This window comes from Leptonychotes weddellii, chromosome 3 (genome assembly GCF_054177405.1).
Source record: "Leptonychotes weddellii isolate Sample4059 chromosome 3, ASM5417740v2, whole genome shotgun sequence".
Lineage (NCBI taxonomy): Eukaryota > Metazoa > Chordata > Mammalia > Carnivora > Phocidae > Leptonychotes > Leptonychotes weddellii.
The window spans coordinates 120,468,390-120,484,840 of NC_138371.1; the positions used below are offsets into that span (position 1 = coordinate 120,468,390).

At 43.3% G+C, this 16,451-nt stretch overlaps 1 protein-coding gene across 2 annotated transcripts in view; it reads right to left on the reverse strand.

Annotated features, from left to right (window-relative positions):
* Positions 1–15,204: 15,204 nt before the first annotated feature.
* RNASEH2B (ribonuclease H2 subunit B) overlaps positions 15,205–16,451 on the reverse strand; it is a 69,378-nt gene continuing 68,131 nt past the window's right edge. For both annotated transcript variants that reach the window (XM_081814899.1, XM_081814898.1), the window contains one exon: positions 15,205–15,852. In XM_081814899.1, coding sequence (XP_081671025.1) covers positions 15,820–15,852 — 33 coding nt within the window. In that variant the 3' untranslated portion in view covers positions 15,205–15,819. The remainder of the gene's footprint in view (positions 15,853–16,451) is intronic.

Below are 16,451 nucleotides of genomic sequence, written 5' to 3' on the forward strand. Positions count from 1 at the left end.
ACATGTTACTACTGTTCCTGGCTCTTCCAGGGCCTACTCAACAGATGAGGAAACAAACTCAGTAAACAAACAAACAAAGCACCTGAGCAAGACACATCCTGCTCAATGTTCTGACATCAAAACACGCAGGACAGCCTGGAGGTATGGAGCCTGGAGCCAGGTGGAGCCAGCTTTCAATCCTGGCTCTACCGCTTACCAGCTGTGTGAGTTTGGGAAAGTTGCTTAACATCTCTGTGCCTCAGTGTCCCTTTTGTAAAACGGGGATAATTAGAGGACTTGCCTCATAGGGATGTCAGATACATACACAAAGCATTTAGAAGAGTTACCCACACTTTGCAAGCCCTTTTCAAGTGCTAGGATTTTTTTTTTTTTTTAATGCTCTTATGGTTTCCCTGCTAAAGTGGGGACAAGGAAAAATGATCCAGCTCACGATCTTGTTACTTTCCCTGTATACTTTCCTTCAAAGTCCTTTAGCTCAGTTGTAAGCAAGAACCCAACCGAAGACTATGAATGCTGTTAGGTGGTAGCACTGTTGGAGAGATGAGAGCAAAACAGTTGTTTGGTAGAGTGGCAGCTTTTTGTTTTGTTTTTGGAAGAAGAGCAGGAGCCCGCAGCCTGGGCTCCCGGCCGGCAGCTTGCCTTGCGTCCTTGGCCCCAGTAGAATACGCCACTTCAATGCCTAGTTATACCCAGGCCTGCCAGAAATTATGAAGCAGGTGCCCTTGCCCTGGTTGGAAATGGAGAGGATTTGGTTCAGTGTTTATTATGATTGGAATCATTATTTCCAGCTGTAAATGACTACATCCTGCATTTGGTATCCCTCTGGAGCCTACTATTTACTCCGGAGTCAGCACTGGTGGAGACAAACTTCAGGTGCCCAGGGAAACCCAGCCATGCTGCCGACATGCTCTGCGAGCCCCTGGCACTCTCAAGAGAGCATTCTTTCTTGGATGCGCTTCTCTGGGTCGGGCCCTCGGGAGCCCCCATGCCAAGCTGGGGCGTGTGAACATCCACGAAGAGGGCAGCTCAGCTTGGGGGGTGCCTGCCCCTCCACACGCTGCTGCAAGTGCTCCGCTCTAACAACATCTGGTGGTCGGCCTGATGTCCATCAGCCGAACATCTGGCTGTCACTCCAGAAAGATTGTTTATGAGCCGCAAATGCTTTACTCAGCAGGAAAGGCACAATGAGGCCACACTGAGCCCCCTCCAGGCCTTAGGACCTTGGAGAAGAGGCACACTCCCGCACCTACAACCTGTTAGGTTCATTTCACCCGGCAGCCCCATCTGGCTCCAGCCCCTCAGCTCCCTGCACTCCAGGCCACAGTCCTGGGCACGGCAGACTCAGATCCAAGCAGATGGTGGGTCCGGCTTCGGACCCGGTCTAGCTAGCCAGGGACTGTTACAGACTCACTGGCCCCAGCCCACCAAGAGAGGTGGACATGTTCATTAGTAAGAACTTGAAAACACTATCCACCATTCTTCCTCAAGGGAGCCCAGAGCTTAATCCTGTGGCTGCCCCAGCCAGCCCTGCCCAACCTCCCAACCCTTCTATACCAAGCCTCTGGAGGTGGAGTTCATGGACGTGGGTGGAAGGGATAACGACACGCCAGGATGCCCCTTCTGCTGCCCCTGTCACTGTCCACCTGGTCTCTAGGGCCATCTGAGCCTGGTTTTCAAATGCTGGAGACTGGCAGGGGCTGGGTCTCACCCCTCCTGTACGTACCACTGCTAATTCTTTACAACAACCCCGATTCCCCACCCCTTCTTTCTCACCCTGTCTTCTTTTCCAACTTTCCTTCAGCTAGAGTTGTGTGTGAGAGAAAGAAGGCGAATCATGTGCCTGGCTGAGGAATGAGATCATTTCTCTCCCCTCTTAGCAGGCTTGCTGTCTGCTAGTCGGGGTTACTGGAAGAAAGCGGGAAAGCTCGATTTCCACAGAGAGCCATCTGGCTCCACCAGACTCACGCTGATGCTAATCTGTTGGTTTCTTTTTCTTTATTCTTTTATTTTTTAATTTTTTTTATTTTTTGTTCCTGAGGAATACTTCATCCGCAGCTGTAAACTCAGGCCTGGTCCATCTGAAGGCAAGAGTGCATTTGGTGCACATATTTATTACAGCATTATGCACCCCCCATCCCCTTGTAGGTGTCAGGACATCACTGTTACCACGGGTGGGTCTATGTAGTTGTAATGTCAGGGCTGCACTTTCAAATGGAAATCAGGCAATTATGCTCCACATGGAGAAATCTGACAGATGCAGAAGTTTTATACCACTGGCTGTGTGATGGGGACAAAGGCGACCGGCACTCCCAGGAGATGGTTAAATAAACAGAATATGTTTCAAGGGTGCAGAAAAATCTAGGAATAATTAACTGTGGGATGAGAGTTCGTAGATCCTGTGGCTGTTTAACTTCACAACGTGATAATGAGAGGTCACTGAACTGCTGAACTCATCCGTGTGAGGGCAGCATTAGCGGACCGAGTACAATGCGCGTTCGGGCACAGGCCGACTCTGCTCTGTGCATCTGGTTCTCGGCCTCCAAATGCACAGCTTCAGAGTGTTTTCGCTGGTTTTGCTTCCCTCTCACAGGGGGCTCCGGTTAGTCTAAAGAGAAGCGGAGCTGGCTGCAGCCTGAGGTCTGTGTGATGGAGCGGCTTCCTGTCAACGGTCAGCGTTACAGACAAGGTGCTCGTGCTGGAAAATGTGGCGGCGACCCTATCGTGGCTGCTCCTGGCCGCATACTTGTTACGTGCCAAGCCCCGGCCAAGTGCTCTGGTCCTGTGAGCATGAGGTAGGGACTATTATTATCCGATTTTACGGATGGAGAAAGAGGCACAGGAGAGCCTGGGTGGCTCAGCCGGTTAAGCGTCTGCCTTCGGCTCAGGTCATGACTCCGGGGTCCTGGGATCGAGCGCCGCATCGGGCTCCCTGCTCCGTGGGGAGTCTGCTTCTCCCTCTGCCTCTCTCTCTCTCATGAATAAATAAATAAATAAGTAAATCTTTAAAAAATAAAAGAAAGAGGCACAGAGCTAAGTGCAAGAACTGGGCTTTAGTTCTAGGCCCCCGGCCCCACCACCACCTCTGGTCTTGGCTCCGGCAGCTTGGCTGCAGACTTGCTAATGTTTCAACAGATAGTAGGGGGAAGATGAGGCACACTCGCTCATGCACCCTTGATGAAGCCCGATGTCAGACACATATAGTTGGAGCAAACTAAATACAAGAGACCTAAATAAAAGTTAAAAGCTAGGGCGCCTGGGTGGCTCAGTTGGTTAAGCGACTGCCTTCGGCTCAGGTCATGATCCTGGAGTCCCGGGATCGAGTCCCGCATCGGGCTCCCTGCTCGGCAGGGAGCCTGCTTCTGCCTCTGACCCTCCCCTGCTCATGCTCTCTCTCTCTATCTCATTCTCTCTCTCAAATAAATAAATAAAATCTTTAAAAAAAAAAAAGTTAAAAGCTAATTTTTCCCATTAAGATATCCAGCAGTGGAAACGAATGGTTAGTTTGGAGCCTGAATCATGCAGTAAGATTCATCACTCAATGTGTCTAAAACCGAGTTTAACTTCACTTCTATTACGAAGCAGTGAAGTGCCCCCAAATCCTGGTCATTACTTTCTTCTGTTGGGGAAGAAACAACTCAGAGCAGGCTTTGGCTCGTGGCTTTGGACTTTAGCAGTCCCTGAATTTCCCCACTACGTGGCTGCCTTGGACTAACATGAAAGCTGATGACAAATACAATTGAGAGAAAAGGGAAGGCATTTTATTTTTCTGAAAACTTATTTGTAAACTAGGCATATGACAAAATAAAATAAAACAGCTGTACGTAGGAATCTCCGCTACTTTTCCAGATCAACAAGTACCATTTTGAAAGTCCATGAAGCGCCACTGCAGGGAGATAACATTAACGAAACAAAACCAGAGGCTTCAGGAGACAAAACGTTTACTAATTTGCTAGGGACTAGTAAACACTAATTTGCTAGGGACAGTCACACACACAGCACCCTCTGATTGTGACTTGTTTTACCTTATCTATCCAAGGGTGGAAAAACTAAGGGATTCAAAACTTTTTAGACTATTGGCTTTGTCTTACATTAGGAAGAAATTAAATTTCTGCTCTGGAAAATTTTACTTTGTCCATCTCTATTGAATACATTTGTTTGAAAATATGAGAATAATAAGCTTGCGTTGCAGAAATGAAAAATATCATGAAAGTATTCCCATACATAAAGACCTTAATAGAAAAGGGTTGAAAACACTAGTGACAAGCATAAGAGACTGAAGCCACAAATCACTCAAGAAGGGGTCACCTAGGAGCCTAACAAAGCAGCAGGGCCCTCACCCGTGGATGGGATGAGCCATCCTGAGTAACCCACCACACCAGCAAGGTCTTGCGCCATTGAGACCAAGCACTAAGGACCAAAAGGAGGAAAACTAGGAGCAAAGAAAACGGGAAAACCAATTAAAAATCGGGAATTAAAAATCTTAAAAATCAAAAAGAGCTAAAACAGAGGTTAATTAGCCTCAAAATATATGTCGTAACTAATGTCATTCAATTGGCTAGTGTCCACGATCAGTTATTAGCATATAATACCTTTCCATAAAGAACTTTAACATCTTCGTAAGTTCTTTACATATCTAAAAGTATTTTTAATTAAACATTTGACCAAAAAATAAATCAGTTCACAAAGAAATCTCTAAAAATTCTTCAGATTCAACCATTTATTTGCCACTGAAAGTTTTTCAAAAACACCTCTGATTGAAGAGGAAGTTTGTTTTGCTTTTTTCTTTTCTTTAACACATTTATTTGAAAATATAATGGTAATCTTGTGATTGTGACTTTTTCAAAGTGAGTATGTTTGGCAAAGTCAAAATTGATTTTGACCCAACTCTTCCAAAAACTAATGGGTGTGTGTGTGTGTGTTTGAGTTATGAACCTGGCTCTCATGTAACATGTATTATAAATGTATTGTAACTCTGTATGTGACTATGTGTGCATATCACCACAAGACTTAGCATCTTAAGAAAAGTAAAGCAGGTTGCTGTCCAACGAGGGTACAGTAGGAATGAGATAGTGCAGGAAAGCTTTCCATCAATCATTCTAGCAAAAACATGTCAAATTTCTTTATACCTGATTATGGACAATGTGCACTTTGAAAAACCATGCCATTTATTAGAAGAAATAAAATGGGACAGTGAGCAGACCATATAAAAAACATGTGGGATTTTTCAGATTACACCTTTCACACCTTTGAGAAAAATCTTTTCAGAGGGAGCCCCAGTTACTCACAGTTATTCATGAGTCACAGCCCTCAGATGGACTGAGTTGAAAGAACGATTGAAAGCCCCTGGTTTAGATAAAAATGTTAACAGTGGTCATCTTTGGAAGTTAGAATTATGGGTGACTTTATTTTCCTTCATCATGAGTTTCTGAGTTTTCCAAGTAATAATGTGAAGCGTTTACAGGCTGATGCTTAAATGAGTGGGCACTGGAGCCAAGCCCCCAGATTTGGAGTCTGGCTCTGGGGCTCACTGGCTTATGCAAACCATTTTCCACCTTTGGGCTCTCAGTTTCATCTCTGTAGAATGGAAACCATCATAGTGCCTGTTTCAAAAAGTTGTTAGGATGACTAGTGAGATGATGCTTGCAAAGCACCTAGTATCTTGCACATGTAACCGTGCAATACATGTTAACTACTTAAGAAAAATCCTTTCCCGGTCCATGTCTGTACAGTTTCTTACAGAGACAGAGAAAGTGGAAACCCTAAGTCTCACTGATGAAGTCAGTATAATTTCCATATACCACCTTGCCCAATCCCTGGTGTAAGTGAGCACCCCTTCTGTTCCTTCTCTTCCACTCTTCCCTGTGTTTTTCATTCATACACCCATTGCAACCCAATGCTAATTTATTTGTTTATGTGTACCGGAAGTAGTCACCATAGTCAATTTCAAGCTACCAGTGGTTTAACAAATGGCTTGGAGAACTCCTGAATATTTAACAGTTAGCACACCACTGGCTAATCTTCTATTTTGACAATTTTGGCATATTGAAAATTACATTTGAAATGGCACTTTGGATTTGACAATGAAGAAAAATAACCCCCCTCTCCATACCCTCAGACCAGCACAAATATGGCAATTAATTTGTAGGCAATATTACTAGTGGGGGCCATTGGCTATAACTAAACATATGACCAAATGGACTATTTTCTGGGTTGATTTTTATTATTGTGATGGTGAAATGAAGATTTTTTGGAAACCGATGGGACTGTCAAAATAGAGCCCATCACACGGGTCCCCAAATAGCTCCAGCACCCTAAGGAAATGAGCAAGGTAGAGCATCTTTGCATTCCTTAAGATGTTCAAGTATTTTGTTTTCCAATTCGATTTCAAAAGTCAAAATAACATAAAAAGGCCTATATTAAGATGTCTTTCTCCTATCTCTGAACCTATCCACACACTGCTCTCATTATAGATAAGCATTTTTAATCGGCTTCTTGTTAATATTTTCTTTATGAAAATAGAAGCAAACACACATAGGTGTTTTTATTCCCCACGCCTACTGACTTTACACAAAAGATGCTATTTACATTGTTCTATGCTTGGTTTTTTCACTTAACAACAGAACCTGACATTTTTCCACGTCAGTACCTACAGAACATCCTCATTCATTTTTACAACTGCGTGTTTTCATTATGTGACACATTAAAGAGAGCCCCATTTTCTTTGTTCCTTTTCCCCACTGAGAGGCAGGTTCTACTTCCCTCCTCTTGAATATGTGATGGGCTTAATGATTTGTTCGATTAGTAGAATACAGTGCAAGTGAGGCTGTGTATGCAGGTTAGGCATGAAGAGGCCGGCTGCCTCCACCTTCTGCCAAGTGGGACACTCCCCCGGGGGAGAAATCTGACTACCCTGAGACCATCATGCTGTGTGGAAGCCAAGCCAGCCATGTGGAGAGACAGCGTGCGAGGAGGTGTTCGGCCAGTCCCCGGCTCCTTTAGCCATGCTAGCCTGCGAGCCAGGGTGGCAGTGAAGACTGTGGAGGCCTCCGATGATCTCAGCCCTGCCACCATCTGACTGTAACCCCATGAGAATGCCGAAGTGAGACCCGCCCAGCTGAGTCCAGTCAACCACGGAACACTGAGCGATAACACAATTCTGTTCTAATCACTGTATTTTGAGGTCGTTTGCTACATAGCAATTGGTAACCTGAACACATTATGCAGATGCACATAATTCAATTAATTAGCCCCTTCTAGATAAACATCCGGGTTGTTTCCAGTCTTTTGTTATGTCAGTCAATGATCTCATGAATAATCTTACCTATATATTGTTTCGCACAGGTGCAGGTTTATAAATTCCCAGAACTGAAATTAATGAGTCAAAGGACAGATGCATTTGCAATTTGGTGCATTTTCGTTCATTTAAAGTGCCAATTCCTTGCCCATTTTTCTATCGGTTTGTTCTTTTATATCTCCGTTTCTAGAAAATTGGTTCTTTGTGCTATGAGGTACAAATAGCTTTTCCCAGTTATTGTGTCTTTTGACTTTGCTTATATTGATTTTTGCCGGGAAGAATTTTATTTTTAAGTCTCCCATATTTCTTCCATTTCTTTTATCTTTTACCATTTAATCTTTGATCCATTTAGAATTCATCCCGATGCATCTAACTTTGTTTTCTAAACTGCTACTTGTCTTAAAATCACATATTAAATAGGCCCATATTTTTTGCTACTGATTTGACATGTTACTTGTATCATAAGTTTTAATATGCATTTAGGTCTATCTGTAGTATTTTTATTCTGATTCTTTCTCTATTCATTTAATATCACATCTTAATTTTTGTAACATAAAACTATCATTTAATACGTGAGATGGCTAGTGTGTGCCCTGTTAGTCTTGTTTCAAAGAATTCTTCTGAATATTCTTCCTAATTAATTTTCTCATATGAGCTTTAGAGCCAACTTGTTGAGTCACAAAATAATCTGGCATTATACTAATTGGAATTACACACAGGGAGATTTAATTTAGGGAGACTTGCCCTCTTCAGGAGAGTCACTCCTTTTATCCAAGCATATGGTATGCCTGCATTTGTTTAAACCTGCTTTTGTGTCTTTCAGGATCAGTTTAAAGTTTTTGTTTCATAAAGATCTGGAACATTATTCTTGGTTATTTTAGCTTTTTTGTTGTTATTCTAAGTGTAAAAAGGTCTTCCATTACATCTCCTAACCAGTTGTTTAAATGTATGAAAGCTTTTGAAAACTATATATTGATTTTATATTAAGCCACCTTACTAAATTCTTATTTTCATCGTCTTTTTCAGATGATCGATCCTCTTGGGTCATCCAAGCATACAAATATATAATTTGCAAATAATGATAATTTTGTATCTTTTCAATTCTTATAGGCCTAATTTCTCTTTTCTGTTTATAACATTTTTAGCTCATTCTTGACTTTAGTAGGAATGCTGTTGGTATTTCGCCTTTAAACATAACGTGGACTTTCAGCTTGGTTTATGTTAGCAAGTACACATCTATTCCTATGTCACTGAACTATTTTAGATCAATAATGGAAGTTTAATTTTGCTACACATCTTCAAAGCATCTAAAGAGATAAATACATGGTTTTTTTCTTTGATCATTTATATGGGAATTCATATAAGTAGACCTCCTAAAATTGAACCATCTTTGCCTGGAATAAATCCCACTTTGTCATATTATACTATTCTTTTAATGAGTCGCTTGAGTCTATTTGGTAAAATTTTGCTTTGTATTTTTAAATAACTTTGGTTTTTAAAAATTGTACAATTATTACCAGGTTTTTGGATCAATCTTATGCTCACTTTTTGTGTCCTTTTAATAAATCTTTCCCACACCCATATCCATTTCATTTTGTTTGGTTTTCTCATTTTGATCCTCTGAGCTCCTGTGTTTTATTATTATCTATTTTCTCTCCCAATTCACCTTCGTTTCTTTGACCGTTTATTTTTTCTCCCATTTCTACCCTGAATCTCTCCAGTTCACTCTTGGTCTCTTGTCTTGCTGTCACTGCCAACAGATAGTCACACCTCTGCTTTATGCCCTGGCTTTGTAGAGGTGACAGCAATTAAATATTTCACATTTGTAGTAAAATGCCTTTTCCTATTTTCATCCGCTCTTTGGTAACACTTTACTGCCATTTGTTTTTCCTGATCTTTTTCTTTTTTTTATTTCTTGAATCTCTAAAATAAATTGGATGGGTTATCTTCAATGTCTCCCCTTTGCGGCCACCGAGTTTTTCTTGGACCAAATATTTGCAGGATCGCATTCTATCCTAGTAAGGATTTTCTTTATGAATCAAGGTTTTGTGCATGAGTTTTAGATCTATTCTCCCCAGCCAATAAAGACAGGCGCTATAGGGGTTTTCAAAAAGCACCTCTCTTCTTTCTTGCTGCTTGCAGATAGGGCTTTCCCTGCAAGTGTGTGTGTGTGCGCGCTCATGCGCGCACGCACGCGTTTTAATCCCATCATTTCTACTTTTCACAACGGGGTCCAGAAAGTTCTTGCTGCCCTTATTTGTATATTGTTTCCTCTATAGTAAAACATGAAACTCAGATTTTGTTCCTCACTTCATCTCTCCCTTTTTATGAATGTATTTTACTGACTCATCTTGATTTCTGAAGCCATATACTCTTCTCTCCTTTTTTCCACTCCCCAGCCTGCTCCCCTGCTGTATGCAGGCCTTCCATCTATTTTGCTGTTCTTAGTTTTAACTCCCTCCTAGTTTTGCTGATAACGGATATTTTATTTTCATTTCTTATTTTACTTTTGCCTTCCACAACTTCAAAGAAGGGGAGAGACAGCTCTCCCATCTTTATACTCAAACCGGAAAAGTCCATGGACATTCATATTTCAAATTCAATGTGAACAGTCTAAAGGATCGAAGCAGTGAATTTTGAAGATATTTTAAAGGAAAACCATATGGGGGGCGCCTGGGTGGCTCAGTCATTAAGTTTCTGCCTTCGGCTCAGGTCATGATACCCAGGGTCCTGGGATTCGAGCCCCGCATTGGGCTCCCTGCTCCGTGGGAGGCCTGCTTCTCCCTCTCCCCCTGCTTGTGTTCCCTCTCTCGCTGTCTCTCTCTCTGTCAAATGAATAAATAAAATCTTAAAAAAAAAAGTAAAACCATACGAGATTCACTTTCCGGAGCATGTAGATGTTTTGAAGCCTCAAGATGGATTTAAAGTATTCAGGATATTTTCTTAGCTTATCATTGGGGCAAGTCATCTCTCTGGACCTCATTTTTCCAGTGAAGGGAAAGGATTTCTAAAGCCTGACGACAGAGTGGACAACCCAAGGTTTAACTCCAAGAAATGAATCACCTGTGGTGGAAATCAGGCTCAAGGATACTTGGATGGGGTAGAAGACCTTCCTGGTCTAGGAGCCCAGTGTTCTTCCCAGAACAATTCTCTTTCGTGTGGCTGGCCTGTCCTGCTGGAAATGCATGGACTATGGTAACATTTCCAGTCCCCAGGCCCTTCTGCTCCCCTGCCTTCCTTCCTATCTCCGTGGTAAAAACCAGACATTTTAATACACATCGTATTGATATAATCATGAATGCAGCCAAGATAATTGGATCCACTCTGCTATTAATCCCCCAATGACCAAATCAGGCTGTGTTAAGGTAACTACATTCTGTCCAGGCTAGTGCTCTGCAAACTATACTCTAAACAACACGGTATTCATTTACTCAAACTTTAATAAAATAATTGTAGGCAAATTAGCCATTTTTAAAATGGACAAAATAACGTCTTTTACCGAGCTTATCTTTTAAAACAGGACCAAACAAAAAAACCCATTGGTATTTTTGTTCCCATTTAAAAAACATAACCCTGCATTTCAACCATTTTTCATTGTTCACTAACGAAATCAATGCAAATAACCTTTATGTTTGTTAAGAGAAAAAAAGGCGAAAAATTCATTTCCTAAAAATATATTTGCTTAGAAATTCTTTTTACCTTATGAACTTCGTCTTATAAACCTGTCAGCAGAGCAAACTGGGAGCCAGTTTCCTGCAGCCATAATAAACCCCACCACCCTTTTTACAAGTCTTTATTCTTTGGAAATGTAAACACTAGTGTTGAAAAGCATTCACTGGGAAGATAAATGAGTAGTAAAATGATTAGTGCCCATTCAGTGATTACTTACCTCTGGGCTGGTTGACAACGGAGGGCTGGCTTGAGGGGCTCTGAAAGCGGACTCCTTCTCCACACCTGGGTAGATGGGGTCTCCTGGGGCCCTGCCGACCCCATGGCCCCTGCACAGCTGCTCCTCACAGGTTCTTAGCCAGCCTTTGTGGTGTCTCCTTGGAGCGCACGTTCTAACCACAACTCATCTTGAAACTGCAACTGCCATCTTTCCCACGGCACCAGGCCGAGAGAGGTGAAATGCTATCCCGAAGAGATTCTCCAAACCCCTTAGGAGCTCTGACTGCGTCCTCCTGAGTTCTGATCTGCTTCTCCTTCTGAGGAAGGGTCAGGGCCCTTCGGCCCCTGGCGCCTTGCCTCAGGCCACGCCCGCCTAGATCCCCATCATTCCAGTTTAGGCGCACCTGCCCGTCTACACCAACGCCGCAATCCCCATCTCTCTCTTTTTGTGGCTTTTCTCTTCTGTTGGTGAAGCTACATTTCCATCCACTTCCGAGGCAAAGTGCTCTGCCTGATTTTCACGCCCTGGACAAGCTTACCTCACCGAATTGACCTCGCACTGCTCGCGGATTCCCTGAGCAGCCATGCTGGGGGCTACAAAGTTAAGATCGCTCACAGCTCTGCCCATGACCAGCTGATGGGCCTCTGTGTCTGCAGTCTTCCCTGGAGAGAAGTATAAAGGTGGCAAATGGATGGGTTTACATTTCAAGGCGGAGAGCGCTTTCCCAAGGCAGTAGGTACCGTATGAATGCTCATTACTGAGAATGAGCTCTTGCCAAATATTCAAAATCAATATTAAAATTAATTGGCCTCAGCTTATACATCAAGCCAAGCGCGTATAACAGGGCGTGGTGCCGAGTGGTGGTGTAGACTGCGGTCATGGTTGAACACATCATTCTCTCGAATGACGTTGTTCAGCACTACCGGGATATTCTTAGGAGCGACCCACTCTGAAATCACCCTGATTTTTATGGTTTTGAGTTCTTCCGCTTGTCCTAACTGCTCCCTTCTTCTCATGCTATTGAGATAAAAACGTGGTGTTTTTTCTTCTCAGTGTGCCTGCCCATTGGCTGTGAGCTAGGAAGCCAGAAAACAGAAGTTTTAGGAAGTCTTTGAAAAATAAGAATAAATTGGCCTTGAGTGGAAGCCTGGACCTTGTGAAATAGGATTATCAAAGGCAGGCCCTGGCGGGGGTGGGGGATAGGGGAGGAAGGGCAGGGCAGTGGGGGAAATCCCAGTGCCCAGACCACACCGCTGACTAATTCTATCAGAATTTGTAGGGGAGAGGCCCCAGTGTCAGTGTTTTTTAAAACCTCCAGATGACTCCAACGTGCAGCCAGTGTTGAGAAGCACTCCCTGCTGCCCATACTGTGTGTCACTCTATGTGATGGAATTGGCCAATGTGTGGTGGGACAGCAGGGAGACGAGAAAACCAGGGAGCTTGCATCCGGGCCATTGCTCCCCGTGCCTCCCCTCACTTCAGATACAGAAAATTCATCTTCTTGAGAAAAAATTCTGACTAGCTTGGACTGTATTAAATTTCCTGAATCATTTTTTATTCTGCTTGTTGGGCAAGAATGTATGTTCTTTATTTGGGTCATGGGGATGTAGTTAATAAACTGTAATGTTTCTTAGTTCTTTTGAGAGTTTTCACAGGATAGATTTAACTCCAGCCCTCTGAAGTTGTTTTCACTTTCTAAAAAATAGGTAATAAACAACTTCATAAATGTCAAGTACCGCGTGAGTTTCTGGGGACACAATGGTGTGTTGAGGGGTCCTCAAGGCCACTCCCATGTTTGAGTATCTGCTATCAGGACTCACAGGAGTTGTCAAATAGTTGTATTGACGGCTAAGATTTATCACAGTGGTGTACTAGGGGTACACAGAGCCTAAGGGACAAAGACACAGGTGGAGTCGGAAGAAATCATGTGAGGTCTTCCTTAAGCCCTCTCTTCCTCTCTCCCTCCCCTGAGGGGTCACAGAGTGTAGCTAAATCTTTGCACACATTCATGGTTGTTTCCTATATTTCTAACAGTGGGTATAGCTGAAGGAAAGGGAATTCAACATTTTAAGGCTTTTGATACGTTTTTTCCAACTTGGCCTCCAGAAGTTGTCCTTTTTTTTATAGTTTTCCTAGCAGCACTCATTTCCCACATCCTCTCTGGCTCTAAGCAGGGCTGTTTTCTAAACGTCCTTGATAATCTTACAAGAGAGGAGTATCTCATTTTATTTGTGCAACAGTGACCCATGTGATGAGGGTGGAATACGGGAGGCCTGTCCAGCTCTGTGGGAACTAGAGACATGGGCCATATGGTCTCTGCCCTCAAGACTGCTGACAGGCCAGCTGGGAAACAGCCTTACGCTTAATGGCAGTGGCCGTGCTGAGGAATGGGCTCTTTTGTTTTAAAGATTTTATTTAGTTATTTGACAGAGAGAGACACAGTGAGAGCTGGAACACAAGCAGGGGGAGCGGGAGAGGGAGAAGCAGGCTTCCCGCGGAGCAGGGAGCCCGATGCGGGGCTCGATCCCAGGACCCCGGGACCATGACATGAGCCGAAGGCAGACGCTTAACGACTGAGCCACCCAGGCGCCCCCTGGGCTCTTTTGAAAGGACCAGGGTTTTATTGCTATTGATCTGCTTTTAGTTTTCCTATGAAGTATTTCTGAAGGAGAAATCAATAGGATAATATAATATCATATAATATATATAACATAAAAATATATACCAATTTAATAAAATAATATAGGTAAAGCAATGAAGTAGATTGTATGGAAAGTGAGTGTGGGGCTGCCAGCTAGAAAAAGGATAGAAACTGGATATTGGAAAGTGGACGACTAAGAAAAGAAGCAGATTCAGGGCCGAGGAAACACCTGGAGGAGCCTGGGCAAAGGTGGGGGTAGGGGTCATTTTTGCCTACGCTTGTCTTTTTAACTTTTTTAGGCATATATCATGAATTACTGTGTAAAGATTAAAAAAAGTAATGAATTTTTATAATTTAAGTGTGTTGAATTTAAAGTGTTAGTAGTTCTTCAAAGTTCAGAGGCCAATGGGGTATGAGGTTGGGGCACAGGTAAGAGAATGGGGCTTCCAGTGACAAGTTAGGTGTCACCAGTATTCAGTGACTGGTCACCAAGGAGTGGGTTACTATTTGAGGCAATAAGTGAGGGGGGGGTGTGTGTGTAGAGGTGCGGGGGCGGGGAGAAAGAGAAAGAAAGGAAGAGGAGAAGAGAAAGAAGCAGGGGGCCAAGGACACAATGGATAAGTGGAGTCAGTGGAAGACACAGAGCTGTTCCAACAAGACTTTCTGAAGTTGGGGCAGCCTTATACACGTGGGAGCATGATGCCCACATGGAGGTTTCCCAGAAGTGTCTTTCGGGAGGAGAAAGAGATAAGGGACAGCCATCACATTAGCTGGTTCTCCTGCCCTGAAATGAGGTCCTGAGAGGCAAACCGATTTGCTCAAGGAGGCACAGCACACTTCGCGGTAAAACTCCATTGTTGGCAGGTGATTTCTGCCGAGCACTCCCTCTTGGAAGCCTGTCATACACCCGATTTCCACAGGGGACTCTCTAGAGTTGTGTTTCTGAAGAGGAGGGTTCACGTATCAACTACAGAGCATCAACTACAGGAATATTAAAAGTCCTTCAAAGGTAATGCAAATTTCTATATGTGAAGGGAGGTGTGGCAAAAATTACAGAGCACTTTCTAGAACCAGGTTCTACTTACCTGGTGGAATCAGAGAGTAAGAAACAAAGTTGTTTCTTGAAGAAGAGGTTTGGGGTCCCGTGTGAATGCAGGAAGATGACTGAGTGGCTTCTACCCTATTCCTCTTGTGTGTCACGTGGATGAGCCAGCTCAAATCTCTGGGTATTTTTGCACAAATCCCTCCACTACCCCCCTAAAACGTATTCAACTGTGCATCAGAATTCCCCACTAAATTACTTTTTGGCCTCTACTTTCAACTTTCCCCCCATGTCTTATGCCCTCACTCTAAAAAATAATAATAATACACATATTAGACTTCTTTTAAAAATGAATCAGTGTTTATAACTCCAGCAGATTGTAAAATGCACATGTTCAGTTATCATTTTAACTTAGTAGTTGCCAAACTGATAAGGAGTACAGAAAAGTCAGGCTTTTTCTTTTTTCTTTGAAGTCAGGGTAGGAAGTTGGCTCGTCAAAGCTTTTAGTGTGGAATCAAGTACTGGTAGTCAGCACACATGTACCTACACCACGCTAGCTAGCCCCAGGAGAGGACACAGGCCAACGTGGGCAGGTTTTAGAAAGGACCCCAATTTCACCATGCACCTTCTCCTCCCACTGTTTTGAAATCAGAATCACTATACTGTACAATGGGAGAAAGGCCGGGGTCCGAGGGGTGATGTGGCTTGAGTTCTCAGACTGTGGACCCTCTGGGGGTGCATTCAAGTTCCACGACGGAGTCGCCTCCAGCGCAAAAGGCCATTACCCAAATGCACTAGTGGTGTTAAAGAAATAGATTGTTAGGGGTTAGTTCTTTAAAGTATACTTTTCGGCATTTGCAGAATTTCTAGACGGTGCAGAAGAAAAAGTCTTAGCCCCTTGAGAGTGTCTTAAGTTATAGAAGAAGCAGCCAAGCTTTGCGTTGGACCTGCTGTCACTTGCCCCTTTTCTGTCTTTGTGCTGCCACCTAGAGAGAAAAGGAAAACATATGTTGTATTCTGGTGAGCGGAAGCAGTCACCTCAAACCCCAAGCACTATCTGCACCTTCTAGAACAAAAAAGCAAGGTGGGATGTTTTAGTTCTGAGAAAGGGCAGCCTTACACTTTTGCTTCTGAGGGAAGACCTCAGATAAGGGGCGGGGTTCCTGCTGTGGCCAGCCTCCCTCCCTGAGCTCATCCTGGGGCTAATATTGGTCTCCTGGAGGAGCGTGGGTGCATAGGAAGCATATTTTCTTTCCACTGTTCAGAGGGAGTGAAATACAAAATCTTAAGGTCACCCAAATTTATGGAATGCACACCATCATTTTAGAAGAACACCCAAAATATAAAAACACATGAAAACAGGGTTCTAAGACAAAAATTCTTAAACCCTCTTTCTACTCGTTTCCTTTTCCTTTTCTTTTGAAAGGCAGATCTATTTTTTTTTTTTCAAAAAGTAGGAGGCCAACGTATAAAAAATAGATAAATGTAGACCAGCTGGAGGCAGTAGTGGCCCCTAATAGCTCTCTGAAGAATGCCTCTGAACACGTTTAATGGCAACATGCTGGTTTCTGACTGCGTACAAGGT